Source organism: Rousettus aegyptiacus, unplaced genomic scaffold (genome assembly GCF_014176215.1).
Source record: "Rousettus aegyptiacus isolate mRouAeg1 unplaced genomic scaffold, mRouAeg1.p scaffold_m13_p_1, whole genome shotgun sequence".
NCBI classification, from domain to species: domain Eukaryota; kingdom Metazoa; phylum Chordata; class Mammalia; order Chiroptera; family Pteropodidae; genus Rousettus; species Rousettus aegyptiacus.
In genome coordinates this window covers 168385117-168408689 of record NW_023416284.1, presented here as the reverse complement: position 1 = coordinate 168408689, position 23573 = coordinate 168385117, and the positions used below count along the sequence as shown (strand labels likewise).

Below are 23573 nucleotides of genomic sequence, written 5' to 3'. Positions count from 1 at the left end.
GTTACTTCTTTGAGGAGACTCTAAGGCATAAAAGGGTAACAGCTGTACTCTCCCCACCCCCAAGAAGCCCTTTTTGTTAATGAGCAAGCGTTTTCCCAAGTGTGCTCAGAAACTGTCGATGATGATGACAATGATGATTTGCATTCTTCCATTACTGTGAGTTCTCCGTAACTGTTTATGTTGACACGTTAGAGATGGATGGGTGGTTCCTTGTAGAAGTGAAAATGCCTGCTTCTTCATTACATTGTGATTCTGGCCTCAGTCATAATCTCACTTTTAGATGCCAAGGAATATACCTGCTTCCCCTACTTCAACCTCCTGCATGTATTTAAGGAAAAGTGTTAAAGTTTTCTTTTCCTTTGATCTCCACTAATGTATCAAACCATTATATAGGTACAATCAAAGAATAATATTAGAACAATAACTTTACTTTTTGTCCATATTTTTGATCGTTAGCTTTCCTAAAATATTCCCTACAAGCCTCATTATTTTTTTAAGTATTTAAGTGTTGGAGAATGTACTGGATCCTGGTAAAAGATGGGAAGTTAAAGAAAAATCAGTTGTGTTCTCAAGCCAGAGGAAATCTTTGTTTAAAGAAAAAATATATAAGAACACAAACAAGTCCAGTTAAATATTATGGTCTTCTAATGTCTGCAGTGCTCTAGGTATCTGGACAGCATGAAGTGGTGGCTCAAAGGCAGTGACAGCTATCTATACATGATGACACGGGAAAAGGCTTTACAGAAGAGGTGACCCTGGGCTGCCTTTAGAACCATGTAGATGATGAGCAGGTGGCTGGTGAGAGTAAAGAAGAGCAGCCTGGGCAAAGACACAGAAAGGAGGCATAAGAGAGTGTGGCATGTTTGGAGAAGTGTGAGCTGTACCACATGTGACTGGAGCTTAGAATGTGAATGGCGTTCAGATAAAAAATGAATCTAGGTCCCGGATAACTCCCAGATTTGGGGCCTATTCCTGCGAAGACAGTGGTATCATTCATTGATGGAGACAGAAAACATAAAAAGAAAATGTTTTATAATAAGAAGTTGCCTTTTTTAAGATTCACCTCATTAGAGTTCCCATATACACATATATACACTCTCTTTATCTCTAAAATTGAAGCCAATTCTAGTCAAGACTATCCTGGCATTTTGTTCATACTCTTGGGATTTTCATAATATGTCCCTAAAGAGAGTATAAACTCTCCTCTGTCTCTTTCATTACCTTAGATTCATAAGTATCTTTTATGCTAACCATGTCACCCATTTGTTACAATATTACCACTATGATGAATTTCAGAAAAAATTCATCAGAAAAAAAGTAGCTTTAAAATAAGCAAACAACATATATAGAACAAATAGTTTTGTTGTTGTTTCAGTTAAACTTGAATATACAGTCATGTAAAATACATATTATAATAAAAAAATTAAAGGCACTTACCCATTTGCCTCACATTCACTGTATATAGCTTTAATCCTTCCTCCAGGGACTCATTATTTTTCAAAAGCTTCTGCTGAATGACTTCTCCTTCCAAACTGAGATTGTTAGTAGCATTGTAAACTAGAAGGGCCCAAATCGTCATCCTAGGAAAACATTGTAGATAAACTGTCATTGGGTTGGTTGGATTTTGGTAGAAAAATGGAACATTTAAATAATAGTAAGGTTAATCGTAAAGTGATGAGACTACAAAAATATGCCAAAGCACTTATAGATTTCTGTTGCTGCATATATGATAATGTTGAAACTATCTCAGTACAGATTGTATAGGATATTACATGTATGATTCCATCATATCACCTCATTTCTTTCAAGAAACATTTTTAGCAATATTTTATAGCATGCATGCCAGAAAAAGACATACTTATGATTAATTCTACATCGTTTCTTTATAGCCAAAAAATAAAGTTTGGTAGAAAAATTAAATTTCAACCAATCTGGTGAACTGTCATTTGACTTTCGAAATTATTAAAACTGTTATTGTTTACAAATGTGCTACAATTTCTCCAGAATTGTGATAAATGATTTTCTATCTACATAAAACACTTGCAAGTACTTTGCATGGTAAAAAGTTATAAAGTAAGTACTCAAAATATACCTGGTGATGGGCCAGCATATTACTGAAGAACTCTACAGACTGTCTGACCTTGGATGTCTTTAATAAGATATTACCTCTGTTGGAAGCGGAAATGTATCTGAAAAGCCCCATCAAATTTGGGCCCTACAATTTGAAGTGATATAATTTTCTGTTGGATCATAATCACAGTCATAGTCAATAATCGAAATCAAAATTAAATGAACATTGAGATAAAATTAAATGACACTCTTTTGTCAGGTGGAGGAGAACATTATTCTTTTACATGTGAAAGCTCTGGATTTACAACAAAACTTCTTTCTTCACATTCTGAGAATAACTGAATATGACTAAGGCATTATCTTATCAACATCGGTATGTCCACATGCCAAAGACAAAGCAGTAGCGTTGTTTTTGAAATAACTACGTTACTCAGTGGAGAGCCAGGACATATTCTATTTTTGAAATTCTATGGGTATCAGTAAAAATAAAAGTCAGAATATTAATTTATTTGTGGTGCTAAAAAGAAAAGAAAAAATAAGTAAAATATTTACTACTGAAGTTTAGATGAAATTAAAGAATAGCTCTATTTGTTTTCTAAGTGTCTGTACTAAATCCAAAGACAAAATACACTGTCTGCATAATTCACTTGGAAGGGCAATTCATCTCTAAAACGATCTATTGCTGAATGTTCATCTATAAGCCATATTTTTGGATGAGATAACATGATGTGAATCGTGAACTATGATAACTTGATTTTTAACATAGCCCATAAAAAAAAAAAAAAAGGTATCTATTGATTAAATTATCATTGGAAGATAAGCTTGGCTACTCCAATTACTGAGAATTTACAGTTAGGATTGTGACTTCTTACTTCTCTTGACTATTGAGGACATAATTAGCATGATGTATTGTGGATGACACTGAATACTAAATTCAGCAATTCCAGAATGACCATGCATTGTCACAGTTCTTATCTGGATTACGTTCCTCTCTCATCCCGAAAACCAAAACTATTTTATAGTTCTAACAAGATGAGTTCTATCTGTTGCTACCATCAATCATTCTTTATTTGAAGAAACCAGTCTCTGTGGCTTTGGTTTCCTGTCTGTCCAGGTGACAGAGTATGCCAGCATTCTCTGAAGCTATGGTCTGTGTTGTGTTACAATCAAATTGAAAGGAAAAATTGGAAAAAAGAGTGTGTGTAAAACTAGTAGACTAAGGTTTTGAGAAAAACTAAGAGAGGCTATAAAGGTTCATCAAAAGCATCAGAAAGTAGACAGAAAGAGGAGGTGGAAGACTATAAAAAAATAAAGTTGAAGACAATGTCAAGAGTTTGTACCAAAAAGCTAAATGTGTTGATTTTCCTATATACATTGTCTTAGTTCACTCTCCCTGTAATTTTCTGTGATGTCACTCAGTGACTGACAGACAGGAAACAGAGTCTATCAATTTAAATGTCTTTCAAGCATGAATTATTGAGGGGCTGACCTCTACTAAGGTTGACTGATTTTAGTATTGTCAGGAAGTAGAAGAATCACAGTAAGTAACCCAAAAAGGGCAATGCTGAAGAGAGTCTTCCATTTGTGATATTCTACACTAGGGCTGCCCCAATGGTTACACAGTGTCCAGAAAAGGGACCCTGATTGCTGCTGGATCCATCATTCAAGGCTCAATACGATCTATCAGTAAGGGTTGTAGAAGAAATTTTTTGGCTAAATAGAGGAGAAATGTCCTGTCACCATCAAGAATATAGTATTAAAATACATTATACTTCAGATCATAAAGAAAAAAATTAGAAAATAAAAACAATTTTTCCTAGTCAGATGGCTCAATCTAGTTCCTATATATAGGAACGATAAGTTTCAAATATAACTTTAAAGACATTTTTTTTTCTAATGTTGAATAGAAAAAGAAAAAAAAAGAAGAAAACTCTCTGGTTAATTCTCATATGGAATTTTATTTTTATATTCTCATAATAAGAATATATCACCAAAGAGAAGTATATTACATCACTAAGGTTGTAAAGCCATAATTTTAGTAAATTGCAACTGAGCAAGACTTATGTGAACTTTTGCTTTTCCAGTAATTTAAAAAAAAATTTTATGGAGATAGAATAGGCACCCTGGACACAACTAAATTTATTCCATTTAGGATTTTAGATTGTTTTTTGTTATATGGCACTCTGAAAAGCTGGCTTTTATATGTCAATTAATTATATGTGGTGAACATATCTATTAAATTATCTGACTGCTTTAGTCATTATCTTGCTATAAATTTAAAATAGAGATTTCAGAAAATTAGCTGGTGGCTTTAAAATACGGAAAATATTTTGGCAGCTATTACCCATATTACTAGATGCTATCATGCATACATACCTTGCTTTTAAAAAAGCTAAGAAAATATTATTTTTCTTTGAAGTTCTCTCTGAAATTTCAGATCAGAGGTAATGGATTATCATAAATAAACCAGAAATACTAAAACTAATAACATTTATTTTAAATATCCTACTTCTGAATTATTTTTCACCAGATGTACATTTTTATCCAGTCTACTATATTATGGTTTTAACTTAAAGAAAAAAAAAAGTGTGCATTACTTAGAAATAATCTAAACGTGCAATGTAATTAAAATGTTCCTCTTTTATGTCATTGCTTTCATTTCTCTATCAGACAGTCACAGCAGAGGCAAGAGAAAGGGTGTTATACTTTCTGTAAGACTTTCTCAGTGTTACCTTTGATCATTCACAATGCTTCTCTTGACTTTAACCTTGTCCTCTCCCGTGCTCATGTGAAAACTATAAATAAAAATACAGGTATTCATTATCAACTTTCTCTGTTACACAATTTCATAACAAAATCTGAGGAGGTGAAAGAGAGAGGCAGAATGCACATTCTGAGCCAGGATTTTCAAAGGTGTGTGTGTGATGAAGTTCTCGTTCTTTATATACATGAGATGAACTAGCTCTGCAGTCAAAAAAAAACTCAACAATTGTGTGTGCCCTTGGTCTCTTTTTAAGATTCACAGTGCATTTTAGTATGCTAAAGCATCTGAGATGTTCTGAGATATAGAAATCTGCTTCAGTTTGTTTAATAATGTACTTCTTATACTCATTTGACTCTTTGATCCCTTTCTTTGTATTATTACATCTCTTGCGTTCACAAGAATATATGTTTAGGGTTCATGAAATAGACTTCAAAAAGCTAATTAAAGTATAACATTGTGAAAACAAGGTGCAGAGAAGCATATGTAGATGATACCATTTACTGGGTATTTTGGAGTGTATTTAAATAGAAGAATAATGAAAGATAATTTTGAAAAGCTAGTATGCAATCATATTGTAGATGTCTTATAGAAAAGTGATCTCAAAATTGGGGTACATGCAACTCTGGGGGTACTACAGGTGATCTTGGGTGTGAGAAGAAATTACCAGAACTTCTATTTATATTTAATTATCCTCTTTTAATTTGTGATATATTGTAACATATAATATATTTATTAAGTAATACATATATATACACACATATATACAATTTACATAAAGTCATAAAGATATTTTGGGAGTACAGGCTAAATTAAGAAAAAATGATTGGGGTTCAGGATCAAAATATTATGTTAAAAACCACTGCTAGCTACAACATTAAAAATTTTGTGCAAAGAAATGACATCATACAGAGTTGTTTTAAAAAGATCATGAATATGGTACATGTATGTATATTTATGCTCGTGCGTGTGCATGTGTGTGTGTGTAGGTATAATCAGAGAGATACAGGGCAGTACTAGACACTATTTTTTATTTCTCAAGTAATTCATTCTGTCATTTACCTGATATTAACCACATACACTGTGTAGTTCCAATTTTGGAAGGTTGAATTGAGCTGCAAAATACAATGAAAAGGGTAAGTTGGGTAATACTTGGAAAAAAAAACCTGAATCAAGTTTCTTCCCTCCCAAAAGCTAAGTTGTTATTGGAATAAGACCCTGGGAAAATCCTGTAGAGCTTGAGGAATGAAAAAAAGGGTAAAGATAACAGTTATTGGATCATTGTATGCCAAGAACTTTACAAATGTTATTTCTTTCAATCTCACAGCAACTAATGAGATAGGTATTATCTGTCCCTGCTGTCTTATAAATGAAGAAACTGAACTTCACAGAGATAAAGAGCTTGCCTAAAGTCACCCAATTAAGAAGTAGATGATCCCAAATTGAAACCCAAGTCTATCTTGAAACACTACACTTTCCTCTCTAGCTCATAAAATGGGCCTCCAAATTAGCCATAACACTGAGAATTTAGCCGTAAGAGGATACACAGGAAAGATCATCACAATAGACACTTTCCATATTCTTTATTCAATAGACACGTAGGTGCAGTAAAACATGTGTTTATGGTAATTATCCTTTCATAAGAATATTGACAGAAAAGTTATAAACTAACAATATAAACCTTAAAAAAAATAAGTTCAAGATTACTGAGAACTATGTTAATTGTTGTGTGGTTTCATAATAGTCTTTGTAGGTCTCAGGACCAGACTTTTAAATAAGGCAATGGATTCTTCTCAATATAAATAACAAACTTCCAAAAAATTCATTGTTCAATACAATCACAAAATAGAATTTCTTTACTGACATGAAATTCTCTTATTATATATCACCCCCAAAGGGTTTTTTGGGTCTTGTTTCATATACACATTTAGCCTTCCTGGCATTTCTAAAACTGAATGGAAATTCTAGCAAAAAGTGTGAGATTATTTTTAAGTCGTAAATAGTAATAACACAAATCAGGGACATTGCTTATTTTTCTTTTTTATCAAGTACCTGCTTTGATATCTTGCATCTCAAAATGAAAGTGTCCAGTAAAGTTTAGCTCCAAATGAGAATGATGCCATGTTGAAAACCATGCATTAAATAAATATAATGTCAAATTATACCTGTCTAAAACAGACTCTCTAGTGAATGCTAATTTTCAAGATTCATAACAAGTGGTTTATTTGAGAATGAAAATAAAGAACTTTACCTTTTGAAAACACTGACTTAAAAAAAGACTAAAAGAACAATTCTAGAAAGAAAATGGAATCCAAGAATACTCTTTCTGTAAAGTTTGCTCTCCATTTAGAAATTAAACACATTTAGTGTTTAAATTGGTTAGTAAAGTTAATGTGTCATTAAAAAAGTCAATGGTCGCTTTTTTCTTAGACTTCTTTTAGGAAATATCACTTCCCCAATTTTATAACAGAATTGTTAATTACATACTATTATTTCGTGTGGTCAACTTGTTTTAAAGGGTGTTGCCTTTAAAAATAAAACCATTTACCTATCATTCTTCAAATATATTATATGTACATAAAGTATACATATAATATGTAGTATCTTTCAGTGTATGGTTTAACTTTCCTTTCCTACCAAGAACACATTTATTGAGGACAATCTGGTGATGGCCAGAGGGGAGGGGGGTGAGGGAACTGGAAGAAAAGGGTGAACGGTTTTAGAAGTACAAATTAGTAGTTGATAGATGGTCATCGGGATGGGAAGCACGTCATAGGGAATGCAGTCAGCATTAATGTAATGGCTAGGTGGAGAGCCAGAGGCGAGACAGAGCAATTAAGGGGATCATTTTATAAACTATATAAATGTCCAACCAAAGTACTATATACTTGAAATAGTAAACTAAATTTTAAAAAGAACACATTTATCAGACACCTACAAGAAAACCTGTTTTTCTTACTTCAAAATGTGTGCCCAAGTGGGTGGGAGAGTTCCATGATACAGTAAGTCCTCACTTAAAGCTATTAATAGGTTCTGTGAGTCTGAGTGAAGTGAGGTATAATGAAACCAATTTTATCATAGGTTAATTGACATAAATAAGAGGTAAGTTCTTACGGCATCTCATCAATGTTATAACAAAATGACGCTGAATGCAACTGTTATTCAAGGAGTTGCTGTATATATTTTTAGACTTTTTTTTTAGTCAAACAGTAGAATAATTAAAATTTAAAAAGAAATGTACATTTCAAAACAGTGCTAAAAATGTATGGCTATCATAGTAAATAAAGATGCCTACCAATACACATTTCCATTTGTGTGGCACTTTCTTATTTAGACATTAAATAGTCTATTAGGCTCAGTTTCTGGCCCATTTTTCAAATGTACCTCTTTTCTATGCATAAGCACAACACCAAACTTATGTATCAATTTCTAATGACTAGCATCTGTGTTTCCGTATGATCTGTGGACTTAGTTAACCAGACAGTAGGATCTTCCCCAGATTTCCAGAGGTTAATGATTTAAAACCAAAAGAGAAATCTTACAAGTTCACTTACCCATTCTGTCACCTTGCTCTGTACTTTTACCTCAGCGTGATGAAGGATGTTTAGAATCACTATGGAAATTCTATAGATAATTCCATCTGTCCATTAGAAATAGGATTTAGCCCATTAATTAAGTTTTATAGTCATGTAATTATCAATGTAAATTTACAATCATACAATTTCATACAAGTTAAAAGAAACACTGCCTACTTAGGTACAGAAAATATCTGAGATATTTTGGCTTGATGCTCATTGACCTTTGTAATATCTTAATTACTTTACTCTTATGGGTATCAATGCTCCTGAATTATCATCTGCATATGTTTCTTTGTAGTTTTAAAATCTATAAATTTCTGATCTGTAAAGTGGTAATTTTATCATGTACACTTTGATACCCTCTAACCAGAAATTATCCTTTTTTTTTGTACTTATAGAGTTTGGCAATATAAAAGCTTGAATAAGAAGATGGGCAGGTGTTAACTTGAAAAAGAACAGCCATACACATATTTACTGACCCTGGCCTCTTCTGCTCCCTTGCCTCTTTCCCCTCCCCGATAAAGCATTTTCTTCAAAGTTACTGAGTTGAATTTCACCAGACTTTTCATCAAAATTCCAATAATGTAGTCATTTGTACCAACGTAGAGGGGGAAAAGAAGTAATATTTGCAAATGGGATTTTGAATGTACAAGCTTGCTTTAAAAAGAAAACGTTATGTCAGAAGATTCTGCTTTTTGCTTTTGGGAACAGTCTTTAAAGTAGTCATATATATACCTGTCACTCTCACCAGCCAGGATATGCTAAATTTCCCTAGATGTTTGCTACAGGGCACCTTACTAAAATTAACTGACGAGAAAAAGACTCTTTTAAAATATAGTAGGTTATAGAGAGAAAATAATTTTTTGCATCTCCATTACTGTTAATCATTGCATCTTTATTCAGGCTTATGTTTTGGTAAGTCTTATGTAAAATATGCACAGAAAATGTAGAAATACACAATTAAAACAATAATGGGGAATGGTTTCATTAAAGAATTTGTAGAAAAAGTACAAAAAAGTATGCCCCTGGAAATTCCCCAATCTACCAAAAGGCAAACTCCAGTCCAACTACTAAAAGGAATGTTTTTCCAGTACATTGGTCAGAATCGTGCTTAAAAAAAAAAAAAAGATCACCACTCCCAGATATAATATAAACAAATGAAATTGGTACAAAGCCTAGTATGGTGAGTTTAATTTATGCAGACTAGGTCATTTCAGCTTCTAAAACTCCTCAAGTATTTTAATGATCTTGAATTTATGTTTGTTTAAAAAATATTCTGAATGAAACTATTTAGAGAAATGTATTTAAATAAAATGATAATAATTCAAATAAAAACATTTTACACTGTAGATTTTATCACAGCAAATCATGAACATTCTGAATGACTGAAATTCAAATTGCAGAGTTCCAAGAATCTATCTTTATTTCAGCATCCTAGAAATATTCTATGATTTTTCACTGATGCCAACAGAGTAACTGAAAATCCACCACTAGATGGAGACCTAAAGCACGTTTGCTAAAATTTCCCATTCAGGAAAATATTGCAAAATACTAAAAATTAGTCATTTTAATCACTGACACTTCTGAAATGTTATGGAAGCATCAAATAGTTAAGATATTGTTTAATTTTAAATATTTCCTACGTCACTTTTTTTTTTTTCATTTCACTGTTTTATAAAAGAGAAAGATACCCAATATCAGAGGTGGCCTAAATCAACATAAATATAGTACTCTCCTTAGAGTTATCTGGCTTAAGGCAAATAAAATATGTAAATATACCAAACCACCTAGCATTCTGTGTTACAGATTCTCTTGTACTATAGATCATTGTTAAGTAGTCTCTCCTTAGAAGCCTTAAAATGAGGTATTTATATGCTTATCCAAAAACTACTCAGCAGAGGCTACTTGTTCTACTTCAAAATTTTTTTGAATAATGTAGTCAACAAATCATCATAAGAAATGCCTGAGAATGAAATGACAAAGCAAAATAAAATGTCCACTGAAGGGCTGGTGAAAAGGGTTTCAAATTGCTGCAAAATAATTGGTTTTAAGCACTGCCAGTGCAGAAAATGTGCAATTAAAACACACTGATGCAGGCTTTTCCATGTCATTCTTGCAGTCAAGTTGTCCTCTATAGATGTAACAATTCCCAAAGTGTCTCAATAGAAAAGCTATTCACTAATCTTCATATGATCCAGAGACTTCAAAAGATATATGAATGGTTCTAATTCAATGACAGGCCAAAAGAATTCATGATAGACATAACTTTTGGGAAAAAGGTATTTAAGAATATATCTTCCAATTAGATAACTCTTCCGGCCACGAAGAACATCAAAGTACAAGTCACCGCTTGCCATTACCAATGTGGTATTAAATAGCATTCCTGTCTGGAAGTCTTTCTCCAATTAATTTTTTCTTTTTGTTGTAACACCCTTTTCAGTTTCTTGAACAATATAGATATGACACTACTTATCTATTAGGTTTGAAAAGGTAGATTTAAAAAATATATATATGTATGTATTTGAAAAGACAGATGTTAAAATATAAAACAAATGTTATTTTAGATTCGAGATTATTTTTTGAACTAGTGATGAGGCAATTATGATATGACAGTGCCATTTATCATGAGTCCTGCTCATCCTACACACACAACTTTTTAAAGATATTGTTGGATCCAAACAAATATCCTCAGAGGGATTTTTTTTATTTGAATAGTTAAATGTATATAAGAAACTAGAAGTAGTCTTATAGTTTGTATTTGTAAGCTAGGTTTTTAGAACAATAATACTAACAAAGTTAGTTTCTTACTTGGGTTGCTGACCTCATAAAAGTTTAATATTCAGTAGCACTAGAGTGATGCTTTAAGCATAGAAAATTTGGAAATAATGGAATAGTTGCAATGGAAATAATGATTAGTCCAAGAGCTTTTCTTGGGAATGTAATGCAAAAGGCACAATGGTTATTAGTGGGAATATCTAGATTATTCATCATTTCCTGAAATACATGTGAAAAGCAGCTTAAAGGATAAGATTTTCTTAGTATATAATCTGAGGTATCTTACAAAAGTTTTATTGAAAATAAAAAGAACTTTACATACACACAAAAATAGGAACATTTCACAAAAGCTGGGAAAGCACATTTTATTGATATCCTGAAGAAATATGTCTGATTGTCAATCAATTTCAATTCCTTTCCTTTCATTACTGACAAACTCAATAAAACTCTCTGATAGTTCAGAGTTTAAAAAACTGGATAAGGTACAAAACGGACTTGACAGTTGTGCCTATCTTTCTTACAGTGAACAAAATAGATTATCTAATATATCAGATCATAAGCCTGAGAGTGTTTACCATATCAGTTTCCCAAGGAATAAAAAAGTATATCTGAAATTGTTGACAGTATGTGAATGATCTTAGATAGCCCAGGACATGACATTAAATCCCACTGATTTACAAGGTGAACAAGTAATTCTCTTTTCAATTACTTCAAATTTGGCATCAAAGAAAAATCTTATTTGATTATAGACTATCTCTAACATTTTGTTAGTTTTCCTTTTTAAAAAGATAATGAAAGTTTTGGGCACTGAGATGTGAGAAAGTAATAGGACATGGGGGAATTCAATACCATTGTTTTCATTGTATTTATTTTCACTTACCACTTCTATTTTTAAAAACGTTGTAGTGGTTTCATTTTAGAATGGTGATATCGATTTTCCCATAGAAATAGAAACATTTAAGTAAAAAACGTGAGTCAATTTAGAAAAAAAACTATTAAATAGTAGAGGTGTTTCAAGGATGTGGTTTAAAAATGGTACAAAAATTTGAGGACACAATTTTGAGAATATTTCTCAAAATATTTCTCAAAATATGGTCATACTACATGACCATATTTGAAAACCTTCCAACATTTTTAAATGCTAGGATTATATTTTTATCAAGAATCATCTGAACTAGATTTTTTTTCCTTTTAATATGGTCAAGGCAAACCATTTCAACTGATTCTAACATTTGCTTGCTTTGTTCAAACTCCACTGAAGGTTATGACGCAGGGAGAGCGATGGACTAAACAAGGCTCTCTTCAAGAATGTCAGAAATGACATGATTGAGTGAATACAGTTCTACTCCACCAAGTTGAGGACTCTAAAGCATCATATAAATGTTCTTGGGCAGTAGAGGATGTGCCAGTCCTGGAGGGAGAATGCCACAGAGGCTCTTTGTGTTTTCATACAAAGAGCGAAATACTTAGTTAGAATTATAATATTCCCATCTACTGGCTGGAGTCCATGTGAAATATGCATTGGAAACTTCAGCTGCTGTTGCTGTCTTGGGGGTTGCGGAATTTTTGCTCCATCATAAATCTCCTTGGTGTAACTAACAGAATAACCATAAACACTTTCCTGAATCGATGTCTTTATAACCCTAACGAAATTTATATCTACATTTCAAGTAAAATATTCCATACTTCCAATTTAAATGTCCTTATAGAGGAAGTTGACGTAACCCCTAAAGCCAAAAGAAAAAATTAACTATGTGGGTTCTTTTCTTTGTGTTTTGCTCCCTTGTGATATAGTACAGATGTCTTGGCCTTGTCAGTTAAATTATTGGCATTGAGAAAATTCCTTTGTTTCTAATATCTCATATTTGAGAATATTACTGTAGTAGAGGCAATGGTATGGTCACCTGATTGGAATTTCTCTTTTTCAGAAGGAACTGAAATCACTCTGAATTATCAAAAGGTTATATATGTGATCGATATAGGCAATAGATTAAATAATAACTCAATTCACCTGGCATTTGCCCTACTTATTTCTTATCTTATATAACTGCTATATGTACAAATTACAAATAATATAAATAGAAAAGTACATAGGAATCAAAAAGGCAAGAAGTACTGATAGTTACGTGAAGTATTTTCACTCAAAAATTGATTTAGGATTTAGTTAATAGACAATCACATTCTAACTATTATACTTCAACAAATAAAAACAGAGACCAAACTGTTACCAAATAGATTTAAATGTCACCAATATTTGAACAGAAAGTGGCTTCAGTGAAAAATTAAATTACTAAAATTATTTAGTTTTTTTAAATTACAAAATCATTTAAAAAGTAGTTTCCTGAAGAGATAACCTGACAAAATATCATGAATAATTTTTTTCTCAGATCTCTAGCATAATGCAAAATAATTCCTTTTAATTAAATGTCTTTCTCATAAAACTTCTTTTGAAAGAAATTTTAGCTAAAAGTACAGAGAAGTGGTCCTGGAAATGACCTCATTCCACTAGTCATTAGAATGGGGAACTCAAAAGAATTGAGTGATGTTTATTTATTTTACGAGTCTTGCAAATGTACTAACCGATTCCAATAACAAAAACTTCGTTGGAACATTAGATATTCCCACCCTTAGAATACAATTTTTTATCACGTCAGACATACTACAAATATAAAAGGTAATAATTCTTACCATTCCTTTCTCTAGCGATTCTATTAGTTACAGGAATGTTAGTGGTGACAGTGGGTGTTGTAGTACTAGGAGAGCTTACAGTAGTAGCTGGTAATAAAGATGAGAAAGATGTAATTTTGCAAAGAGTACATGACAGTTAATATGGATGAGCAATCTATAATTAATTCATGACAATATATAGAAGAGAAATGGAAATCATTTCTTGCCACTAAATACAACAGACTCTAAGGTTATAATGCATTAAAATAAAGCAATGTTTTCTATGGCACATTAAGAATCAGTTTACATGGCCTTCGGTACCTTATTACAAGAGTCTGGATCTGGCACAAAAGGAATGGAGAAGAACATTTTAATTCTAGATCCAGGTCTGCCATTAACAGGCTGATTACTACACTATGAATGACTAAATCTTTCTAGACCTCAGTTAGAGAAGGCAGTCTATAGACTTGAAAATTGTCTAAATAAACCAAGTCTTCCTGATACACTGAGAAAAGAGAAATAAAATCTCAGAGGAAATACATTTCTTCTTAGGAAGATAAATATAAAGTAAAACAAATGAGAATAAAATGTATAGACTAAATCAATCATTTACAGATCTCAATAACTTTACTAAACTTTGACGGACAAAATGCATTCCATAATGGCAAGCCTTATGGGGGAGACATTTTCAAAGCATTATGTCATAGATATGCTTCTGATACTATTAAAACTCTCAAAGATTAAATCTTTATATAATGCTTAGATGATATCATTCTAAGGGATTCTGGAGGAACTCTATAAGTAATAAAATAACTATACACATAATTTTCCTTTAGCCTATCCCAGAAGCATATTTTTATTAAACATACTTTCATATATACAATAACCATTATGTGTTATATGTCTCAATTTTTTAAAAATCGTCTAAACTGAAAACAAAATTTAAGTGATTACACAAAAAATATGTTCTAAAGACTCTTTAGAAAATACTAAATTCTTTGATTCAAAATATACATCCTTAGCTAAAAATTTTTCCATTCCAAAGTAATATATAATACTTAAGAATGGATATTCCTTTTGAAATCTTTGTTTTTTAAAATTACAAATAATCAGTTATATTTACCTTAATGCGAAATTCATCAATGAACAAGAGAATTCTTTTTGGTCATTTAGGACATAGGAGGAGAAAAATAGCATCAGCTCCTTTGACCCAGGGAATCAGTACTATAGGTATCTCAGAAAACAAGAATATTTAAAAACCTATAGATCTCGAACTAGGCAAATTAAGGATTTTTTTCTATTTCATATAATTCTTTTTTAAGCTACACTTTCATGGAAAAAAACTAGTTAATTTTATTTTCATAGGGTATTCGTTAATAATAATATCAAAAATAATGTCTCACATTGGAACCTCAGAAGAGATCTGCAGTTTCTATTCACTTAGTCTTGCTTGCAATACCTGTCATTTTCATACTATGGTCCTCCTAGTAAGAGATCCAACTTTTACCAAAGGCATGATCATGATTCTTAATGTGGCATACAGAACACGCTACTTCATAAAGAAATATTTAATAGAATAAGTGGATTAAAACGCATCATGGGTAATTAGGAAGAGCAATGATAAAACTAAAGCAAAATATTTATACTATTATTTTAAAACTTGAAAGACTTTACTTATGCATTACTTAGCATGCAACTGTTTAGTACCTCATATATCATTAGAATACTGATCATAACATTAGTCACTATGTATTATAATAATGATTGTTACATTATTAATATTAGTTTAGCATTACTTTTTAGTATAACTATTTTTATGTTAATATTTAAGTTATATTGCACATCATAAATTGCCTCATGGCCTTGTCTTAAGCTTAACTGACTCTTCAACTTAATTTTTCCCCTTGTTCTTGAGATATGAATACTTTTTTGAAACATTGTTATGACCATATTTATATTGGATCTTTGCAGTATTCTTGAAAAGAGAGGGGGGAAAAAAACTCTTGGTTAATAGCATATAATCATTCTCATCTTAAAAATTCAGTGCTTTATGGAAATGTGGTCGTCCAGTTTGTGAATGCATTCTTTCTCCACACTGTATGTACTGTGCACCCACACAACTAAAATACACTCAGAAATTCTTCTGTTTTGCTGGTTTCTGGAGAAAATTAAGATAAAAACCAAAACAATGATCACTGCATCATCCAAAATAGCAAGCAGCAAACAGAGACTCCAGAGGACAATGCCGGCTCCCTACCTTGGCAGAGGGTCCCCAAATCTGCGCAGTTGGCTAGTTCCGATGCTGGGAGCGGGATCAGATACGAACCTTGATCAACACAGAGGATTATACAAGTTTGTCTTATGACAGTATTTTCCAGAAAAAAATATCATAATCAAATATCCGGTAAAGTAAGGGTAGCCTTAGAAGGGTCCACCAGTAATACTCTGACAACAAGTAATCCTTTTTTTGTTTTTTTAGATGAGGCAACCCTTGGTTGACCTCACAGATTGCAAGGACTTTGTCAGCTTACAATCCCTTATTTTTTATGCCTACCGCACCTGGTCTTCCTAGGTGGTCTCCCATCCAATTACTAACCAGGCCCAACCCTGCTTAGGTTCCTAGATCAGACAGGATCGGGCTTGTTCAAGGTGGCATGGCCATAGACAAGTAATTCTCTTAAAGGCTTTGTATCAGTTTCTGTGAATGTAAAATCAAGTCTTTTGAAATAGCTCTCAAGACCTTTAACTCAATTTATTGGCTATCCACACATGAAAGGAAATGTTTATATAAAAAGTTCAGGGCCTTTTCACATAATAAATTATACAGTTCTAGTGGAAATTCATGCAAATGAAATAATATAAACATCAAAGTTAACTTTTGAAAGTGAACTTGGATATTAATACTCATAAAATGCACATATTCAGTTCCTAGGCACTAACATATGCTATTTACAATTCCAGAAATATGCTTCTGTGACTTCGAGTTGGTCTCTGTGTCATTTTATTTCAAGCTTTACTGGCTCATCCTCAGTAGGAAACAAATTTTAAGCAATTTTCTAGTAGGAGTAGTGGATTTTCTCTGTTGCCCTAAATCTCCCTCTGACAATTAACAGACTTTTATGAACAGGTTAAAGTTAGGGAAGAAGAGCTGAATTTATCATGAAACATACTGCACTGTGAATAAAGACAGAAGAATAAATACAAATACACACATAAATTCTTATATTCAATTTCAAAAAGATGTTCCTATAATAGCAATTCCATCCCAATGTTGAAAGATTTTCCAAACTTCCCTGGGGAACTAGCACACGAAAGCAGGGCAGGTACATGAGCTAACCGAAGATGTCTACGTGAATGGTGTGAATAAGCAGAAAGCATCCTCAGCTTAACAGTATCTTAGGAGTCATGGTTTCCTCATTCTTGATTGCCTCAGGTGCCTGGCTCAAGGAAGGAATGATGTAACCTCAGAAAGAACCAACCCTACAGGCAAGTCTGTGATGTTAACTGGCAAGAAGCTCTCATTATAGACTTGTACATGTTCATTCAATAAAAATTTACTGCTTATACTGTATGAGCACAGAGACTAGAATAATACTTTAAGACAATGTCACTGCTGTCAGACAGGCATGAACAGTTCTTGGAGTGCTGTTAAGTGCTTAGTAACCCAAATGAGGCCTTGACCAAAGGGCTGGTGAGAAGGGAGAAGGATGAAGGAAGCAATCTATTACAAAGAACTGTGAGGAACGTGAGGGGTCACAATATTGATCGGGGGATAAGAGACTAAAGATGAATATTTCTGGCAGGCGGAATTACTGAAACGCATACGTAGGAGGCAGTGAAAATATCTGGGACCCAAAGTGACATAGCAGAACTAGAGCTGAGTATTTGTAGAAAATTGGTAGGAATGATCAGATATCCGGGTAATGAAGAGCCTGTGGAGGGCCTCGTGGAATGCAGGTTCCATGAGTGCAGAGACTCTGTGTCTTTCCAACAATGGTGTACTCCTAACGCATAGTGTGAGTCAGTGCTTGAACTTTATTGAGTAAATTACTGAATGCATTATGCATGACTGCTCACGTTTTGAACTCTTTCTTAAAGGAAATGAGAAAAAAGGAAAGGATGTGGTGAGAAAATTAGATTTAAATTTGAACACTTTTGAGGCCCCATAACCAACTAAAATACGGGACATGCAAGAAGCATAAATAATACTAATAATCCAGGCTTGGTATCATGAGTACAATGAGGATGTACAGAAAAAGATAGATATGAGACATTTGAAGATACAATGTATAGAATTCAGTGACTTATTAGAGAACAGGCAAAGCAAGGGGAGAATAAAGACATTTTTCTGGTTTACAACTTGAAAAACTGATATGTAATAATCTCATAAAAGGAGATAGGAAATACTGGAAGAAGAAAACAGGTCGTGTAGGCTAACCAGTATGTCCAGTAATGGAAATTGAGGTGACTATGAAATATCTGGACACATGGAAGGTGTACATGATTTTGTGGGAAGTCTAGCCAGGAAATAGTCAACAAAAGCTATAGATATGTCAAGGATCACTAGAGTTATACAGTAGATTTGAAAAGAGAATGGGATGTAACCATAGGTGTTGCTATATTTAAGTATCAGATATTTTATTTTGAAAGAGCTATACACTGGAAAAGGTAAAAATAGTTCCTGTAGAAGGTGGTTTTATGGAATTCAAGTGAAAAAGTGTCATGGGGGATGTGCTAATATCAAGTGTACCAGAAAGGTCAAGAATAATAAAGACCGAGAGACCTTTAACTTTGCATTGAAATTCTGATAGTAGCTCTACAGAAATTCGTTTCAGGAGCGTGGGAAAGATGAACTTGTAGACTTCTAACATTTGACTGGGGAGTGAATGCAAAGGGAAAGCTTGACTATGAAAGGAAGTAGAGATAGGGAGGAGGAGTTTTAAAGATTGAAAACTTAGACAAGTGTACTATGGAAAAAGAGCAATTGAGGAGGAAGAAGTTGAGGCAAGCCTCAGACAGAATTGGAGCAGAATTCTATCTTTAAAGTTTTCTGCCCATTATTCTTTCACATCACTCATAACTTATGCCTCCTTCCTGAAGGACCTCATTTCTCCTTTTGGTACTTTATTTTAATAAAGAGCTTCTAAAAACTAAAAAGCCTTTAAAACTCAAAATAACTGAGGAAATCTCAGCCACCGTAACATGCAAGAGAGGAGACCCCGGGATGGAGTTCCTGTGCTCAAATTACACACAATGTTGGCAGTCAAAGGCTCCTTAGTCCAACTTCTGGCACTGATACAGTATCTCTGGAAGACAAAGGGAGATAAGGGGACATTGTTGTGGGAAAGAAGTTTTAAGGCTAACTGCATTTCCACTGTGGCATAATAAAGAGCTCAGAGGTGGGAATAAGGAAAGAAAGTCAGAAGAGTTATGATTTACATAACTTTTTATTTATCATGTATGTTAATACTTACATTTACTTGCAAAACACTCACAGATAAAAGTGCAGGCAAGCTATTAGTAGAGTTCAAGGGTCTAGCACTGTATCTAGTACACAGTAGGCTGTTAAGTAAGGACTTCACATTTCTTAAATGCCAACTTTTGGTACAGTAAACTGACAATTAGTCGTTTTTTATATAATACCTATTTTCAATTGTTGTCAATTAAGGATTTCATGCCATTTTTGTGTGGTTTTTTGTGTTTTTTTTCTTCTTTGTGGTTTGTGTGTGTGTTTTAGTTATCAGGTTAGGTGGCCGTATATTTGACAAATTTTGTTACCATTTTATTAGTATCACTGTATGGTAACAAGTTCAAAATTCAACGTAACATCTCCTTGTCATGGGATATTGTAACATTTACATCTCAATATTTAAGTTATCAGTTGCTCCTTCTTGGGCAACTTCAACTTTAGCAAATTGACATTGCTTTATAAATACTTAATAAACATGATTTTATGATGATTTACTATATCAATATAAATTAAATTTGATCATTGTTTTGGTTAAAATGGTATAAATACAAGTGAAAGGTCTTATTAGAGGGAAATTATATTGATAAACAATAAATCACATGTAAATACACAAAATATAAAAAGTGTACACATTTTTAAAAAATTTTAAACAGGTCCATGTTCAGCATATCTGCATTTAAAAAGCCACTATTACTATCAATTCCCCTTAGCCAACAGATTTACAAACCAGGAGACTGTTAAGGAAGACAAGACATTTCTCTCTCCTGGATAATGACAATGTCTTTGGCATGAAGATGGTTTTCAGAATGTGACCTATGTATGTTCACTGATTTTTGTAGATACCACAAAGGTGTTGAAAGATGTTTCTTAATAGTAACTGCAAAATTTAGAGCCAAATGTCCTTGAAAGAAATGTAATCACTAAAAATGAACAGTTGATGAAAAGCTGTAAAGCTGTTAATCTCTCTTCTCTATCTGTTGTTCTTCTAAAATTATGCTACTGAAAGGAGTCGCTTTTTATTTACACAAGTTGTGGTAAAAAAAAAAAAAAAAAAGAAGACTGATGTGTAGCCAACAACTCATCTTATGCCCTACTTACTGATAATCCAAATAATAATAGACAGCAATAAACCCTCAGCGTGAGTTACAATAGGAAAAAATTAATTCCTTTCAATTCCCTTTTTATAATTTTCCATAAATAAATGTATTTAAAATAGAATGATTTCTGAGAACCATTTATGCTCACAGAGTTTAAGTATTTCCAAATAATAAAGTGCTTTGTAAAGACAAAGTGATTTTATCTTTATTTTATTAGTTGAAAATAATTCAGTAATCTAAAAATGCTATACTCAATAGCTTGTTAGGGATGAAAGGAAGGAGCCAAGAGTGAATCAAAGTTTTATGACCATAAAGGACAGAACTGCCCATTGAAAATGAGAGGGTAAAAAAATAATAATAATTGAAAAGGAAAGGGTAAAAATCCAAGAGTTGATGAAGCCTTAGTGATTAAGAACAAAATTTTGGAAATGAAAACAGAAGTTGGTACAAATTCAAACATTTCTAGAAAAGAAAAACAACAAAGTTGGATACTTATGAATTGTGTCTTATCTCTATAACCACAGTGGCTAATAAATGGAAGTGCTTAATAAATGCTTGTTAAATAAATGTAATTTGTTTGAACTTAGACTATTCATTGAGTTATACTGTACCACTCCTCAGGAAAGAGCAGTTAGCAGTAAGATAAATAAAACTGGTAGAGAAGGCACTGTTTGTTCTTTGTGAAATTGATGGACATTAGCCAGTATCTAAACCTGAATCATAACACAGGCAAATACTTGCACCTATAATTAAAGAGTTGGCTAAGGAAATTGTCAATCCAAGGAGGTCATAAAACTGAATATGTTTAATAAAATTGTCCTAAGATAAAAAACGATGCTATAAAATAAAAGCTGCTGTTAAATCAAGTTTTTCTTTCTGAAAAGAACTGACAAGATTAACCATGTTTTTAAAAAAAAAAAAACCTGATGAAAATTTCTTAATTAAGGTATATCCCCCCAGTATACTTAGAATAATTTAGGAAAACAAAAAAGTCCAATTTTGAAATGAAACATTTATTGATTTTATTAAAGTTAGGATATTTCATATTTGAAACGAATGACGGAATGTTTAAATGTAGTCAGTTCTGCTCTACTATCTTATTTTCATGTGAAAATTTACTTAACAATAGGCCTTTGGAAAATTTATTCATTTTCTATCACAGATTGATGAGGAAATAAGAAAGTCATATTTAACAGGCATTGTCAGGCCAATGGAATGCCAGGAATGAAATTCTGTTTTCCCATTGGTTACTGTACTCATCATTAGTTTTTAGAAGTTATTAGCACCATAAATGGCAAGCCAAAACATTTTGGAAAAAAAAAAAGGTTGAAATGTTAATAGAGATACTGTTTTTCATTTACTGAAGTTTTGCTTTGCTAACAAGCTTAGATATAATCTGTGTTACAGGTATTTCCTGTCAGTTAATAAGTGACTTGGTTCTTCAACTCCCAGAGAAGATGATTAAGCAGCAGGAAACTCCCTCTCCCTCTCCTGTTATGACTCCTGAAACATAGTCCAGGATATCTGAATCTATGGAATGTGGGTGTTCAGTGTCATCGTGGATGTCAAAAAAACCACTACAAAAATTAAAGGAATTCAAGTATACTGACTGGGTAAGCTTGTGCCACTCCTTTGAATGAAATCATTTTGAGAATTTATAGATGACTAAGCTATGAGCATGTATCTGATGTATTCTGGTAACTTTTAGGCTTGGGAGAGGAGTTTTAAAGACAGTGTTAAAGACAATACAAAAACTCATAGACGTGGCTCTGTTCCAATAAAATTTTGTTTATAAAAACAGATGGCCTGTCGTAGGCCCTTCTCTTTCATCAATCCCTGGTCTACAGGATTTCTTAGAGAAGTTTAGCACTTCTTGTATGCTATATCCTTCACATTTTATTATATTAAGGCATCCAAGAAAAACTGCAGGGAAGAAAACTTAATTTTGTTTAAAACAAATACTATGTTAACAACTAGAAATTTAGCATTTTCCCACAAAAGGCACTCACCAGAAGAGATAGCTCCTGGACCTTCACACTTCTCATCTGGTAGAAATTAGCTTTCCTTTTCAAGTACTATGTCCCATTTCCTAATCCTGCTTATTCTGAAGGGCAGTCTAACTCATATTGGTTAAAAGAGTAAGGCTCTAAAACCAAACTTTCAGGGTTTAATTCCAGGCTTGGACACTTATTAACATTGGCTATATTCTTTAATGTTTTTGTGCCTCAGATTTCTTACCTGCAAAATGGGGTTAAAAATAAAATCCACATCCTGGGATCTGTGTTAATGAGTTAATATATACAAAGTGCTTAAAACAGTACCTAGAATAGATTTTCAATTTCAGTATAAATTAAGTATTAGCAATCATTAATATACTTAGACAAATTATTTTTGTTTGTTTTGGTTGCCATAGCCCTCAAATATTGCTCCACAGAAAGGCAAACGTTTAATGGTCTATATTATGACTTTTTAATAATGACCAAGGATATGATGAAAACATACCCCTTAACTGAAGATTATCACCGTGGGTGCAGAAAGTGCCCTCTCCTCCCATTCATCATCCCTTATCAAACATACACACTGGGTCTTCTCATTTTCCTCACTAAGTGAAAGACTTCTCTGGAGGCCCTGACGGTGCCCTGCAGCGAAACAGACTGAGAGGAGGTGGGGAACACCACTAGCTCTCACACAGTTCCACAGTCTCTTTCTGGAACAGGGTCGTGGTTTACCCTCTTTCCAACAACCCACAGGGAAATACCTCTCGAATGACATCGCTTAATAGCCTCCCAACATTTGCAGGAGCACCATGGCCACACGGAGAAATGGGTTACCCACACAGAGAGGTAGGTGGCAGGAGTTTCCCCAGGCCGGAAGGGCAAACACAGGTCACAGAAACTGGGGAGGTGGCCTCAAGTCTTCACTGTGGGTCCTACTTTGTTCAAAGGACTGAGAATGAGTTTTTGATAGGATTCCCTCCAAAAACACAGACAAATTACTTTTTAACATTAGACTTCTTCTTTTCTCCATTACTGAGAGTTGTCTCTGTGACTAAAAAGTAAATATCAACACCTTAAATTTAGTCATAGAACATTCAAAAACGATACTGAAATTTGCACTTTTTGTATCTGATCAGTCCTGTAGTGAAACTTCCAAAA

The 23573-nt window shown here is 33.0% G+C and overlaps 1 protein-coding gene and 1 pseudogene across 5 annotated transcripts in view; both read right to left on the bottom strand.

Annotated features, from left to right (window-relative positions):
- ADGRG6 (adhesion G protein-coupled receptor G6) overlaps positions 1–23573 on the bottom strand; it is a 128593-nt gene that overhangs the window by 40598 nt on the left and 64422 nt on the right. For 3 of the 5 annotated variants that reach the window (XM_016132693.2, XM_016132696.2, XM_016132694.2), the window contains exons 5-10: positions 16109–16177; positions 13873–13959; positions 8386–8471; positions 5894–5946; positions 4803–4865; positions 1438–1580 (exon numbers count right to left, since the gene is read on the bottom strand). In XM_016132693.2, coding sequence (XP_015988179.2) covers positions 1438–1580; positions 4803–4865; positions 5894–5946; positions 8386–8471; positions 13873–13959; positions 16109–16177 — 501 coding nt within the window. The remainder of the gene's footprint in view (positions 1–1437; positions 1581–4802; positions 4866–5893; positions 5947–8385; positions 8472–13872; positions 13960–16108; positions 16178–23573) is intronic. The other 2 variants (XM_016132695.2, XM_016132697.2) reach the window with 1 other exon arrangement.
- LOC118606849 lies at positions 16399–16517 on the bottom strand (annotated as a pseudogene).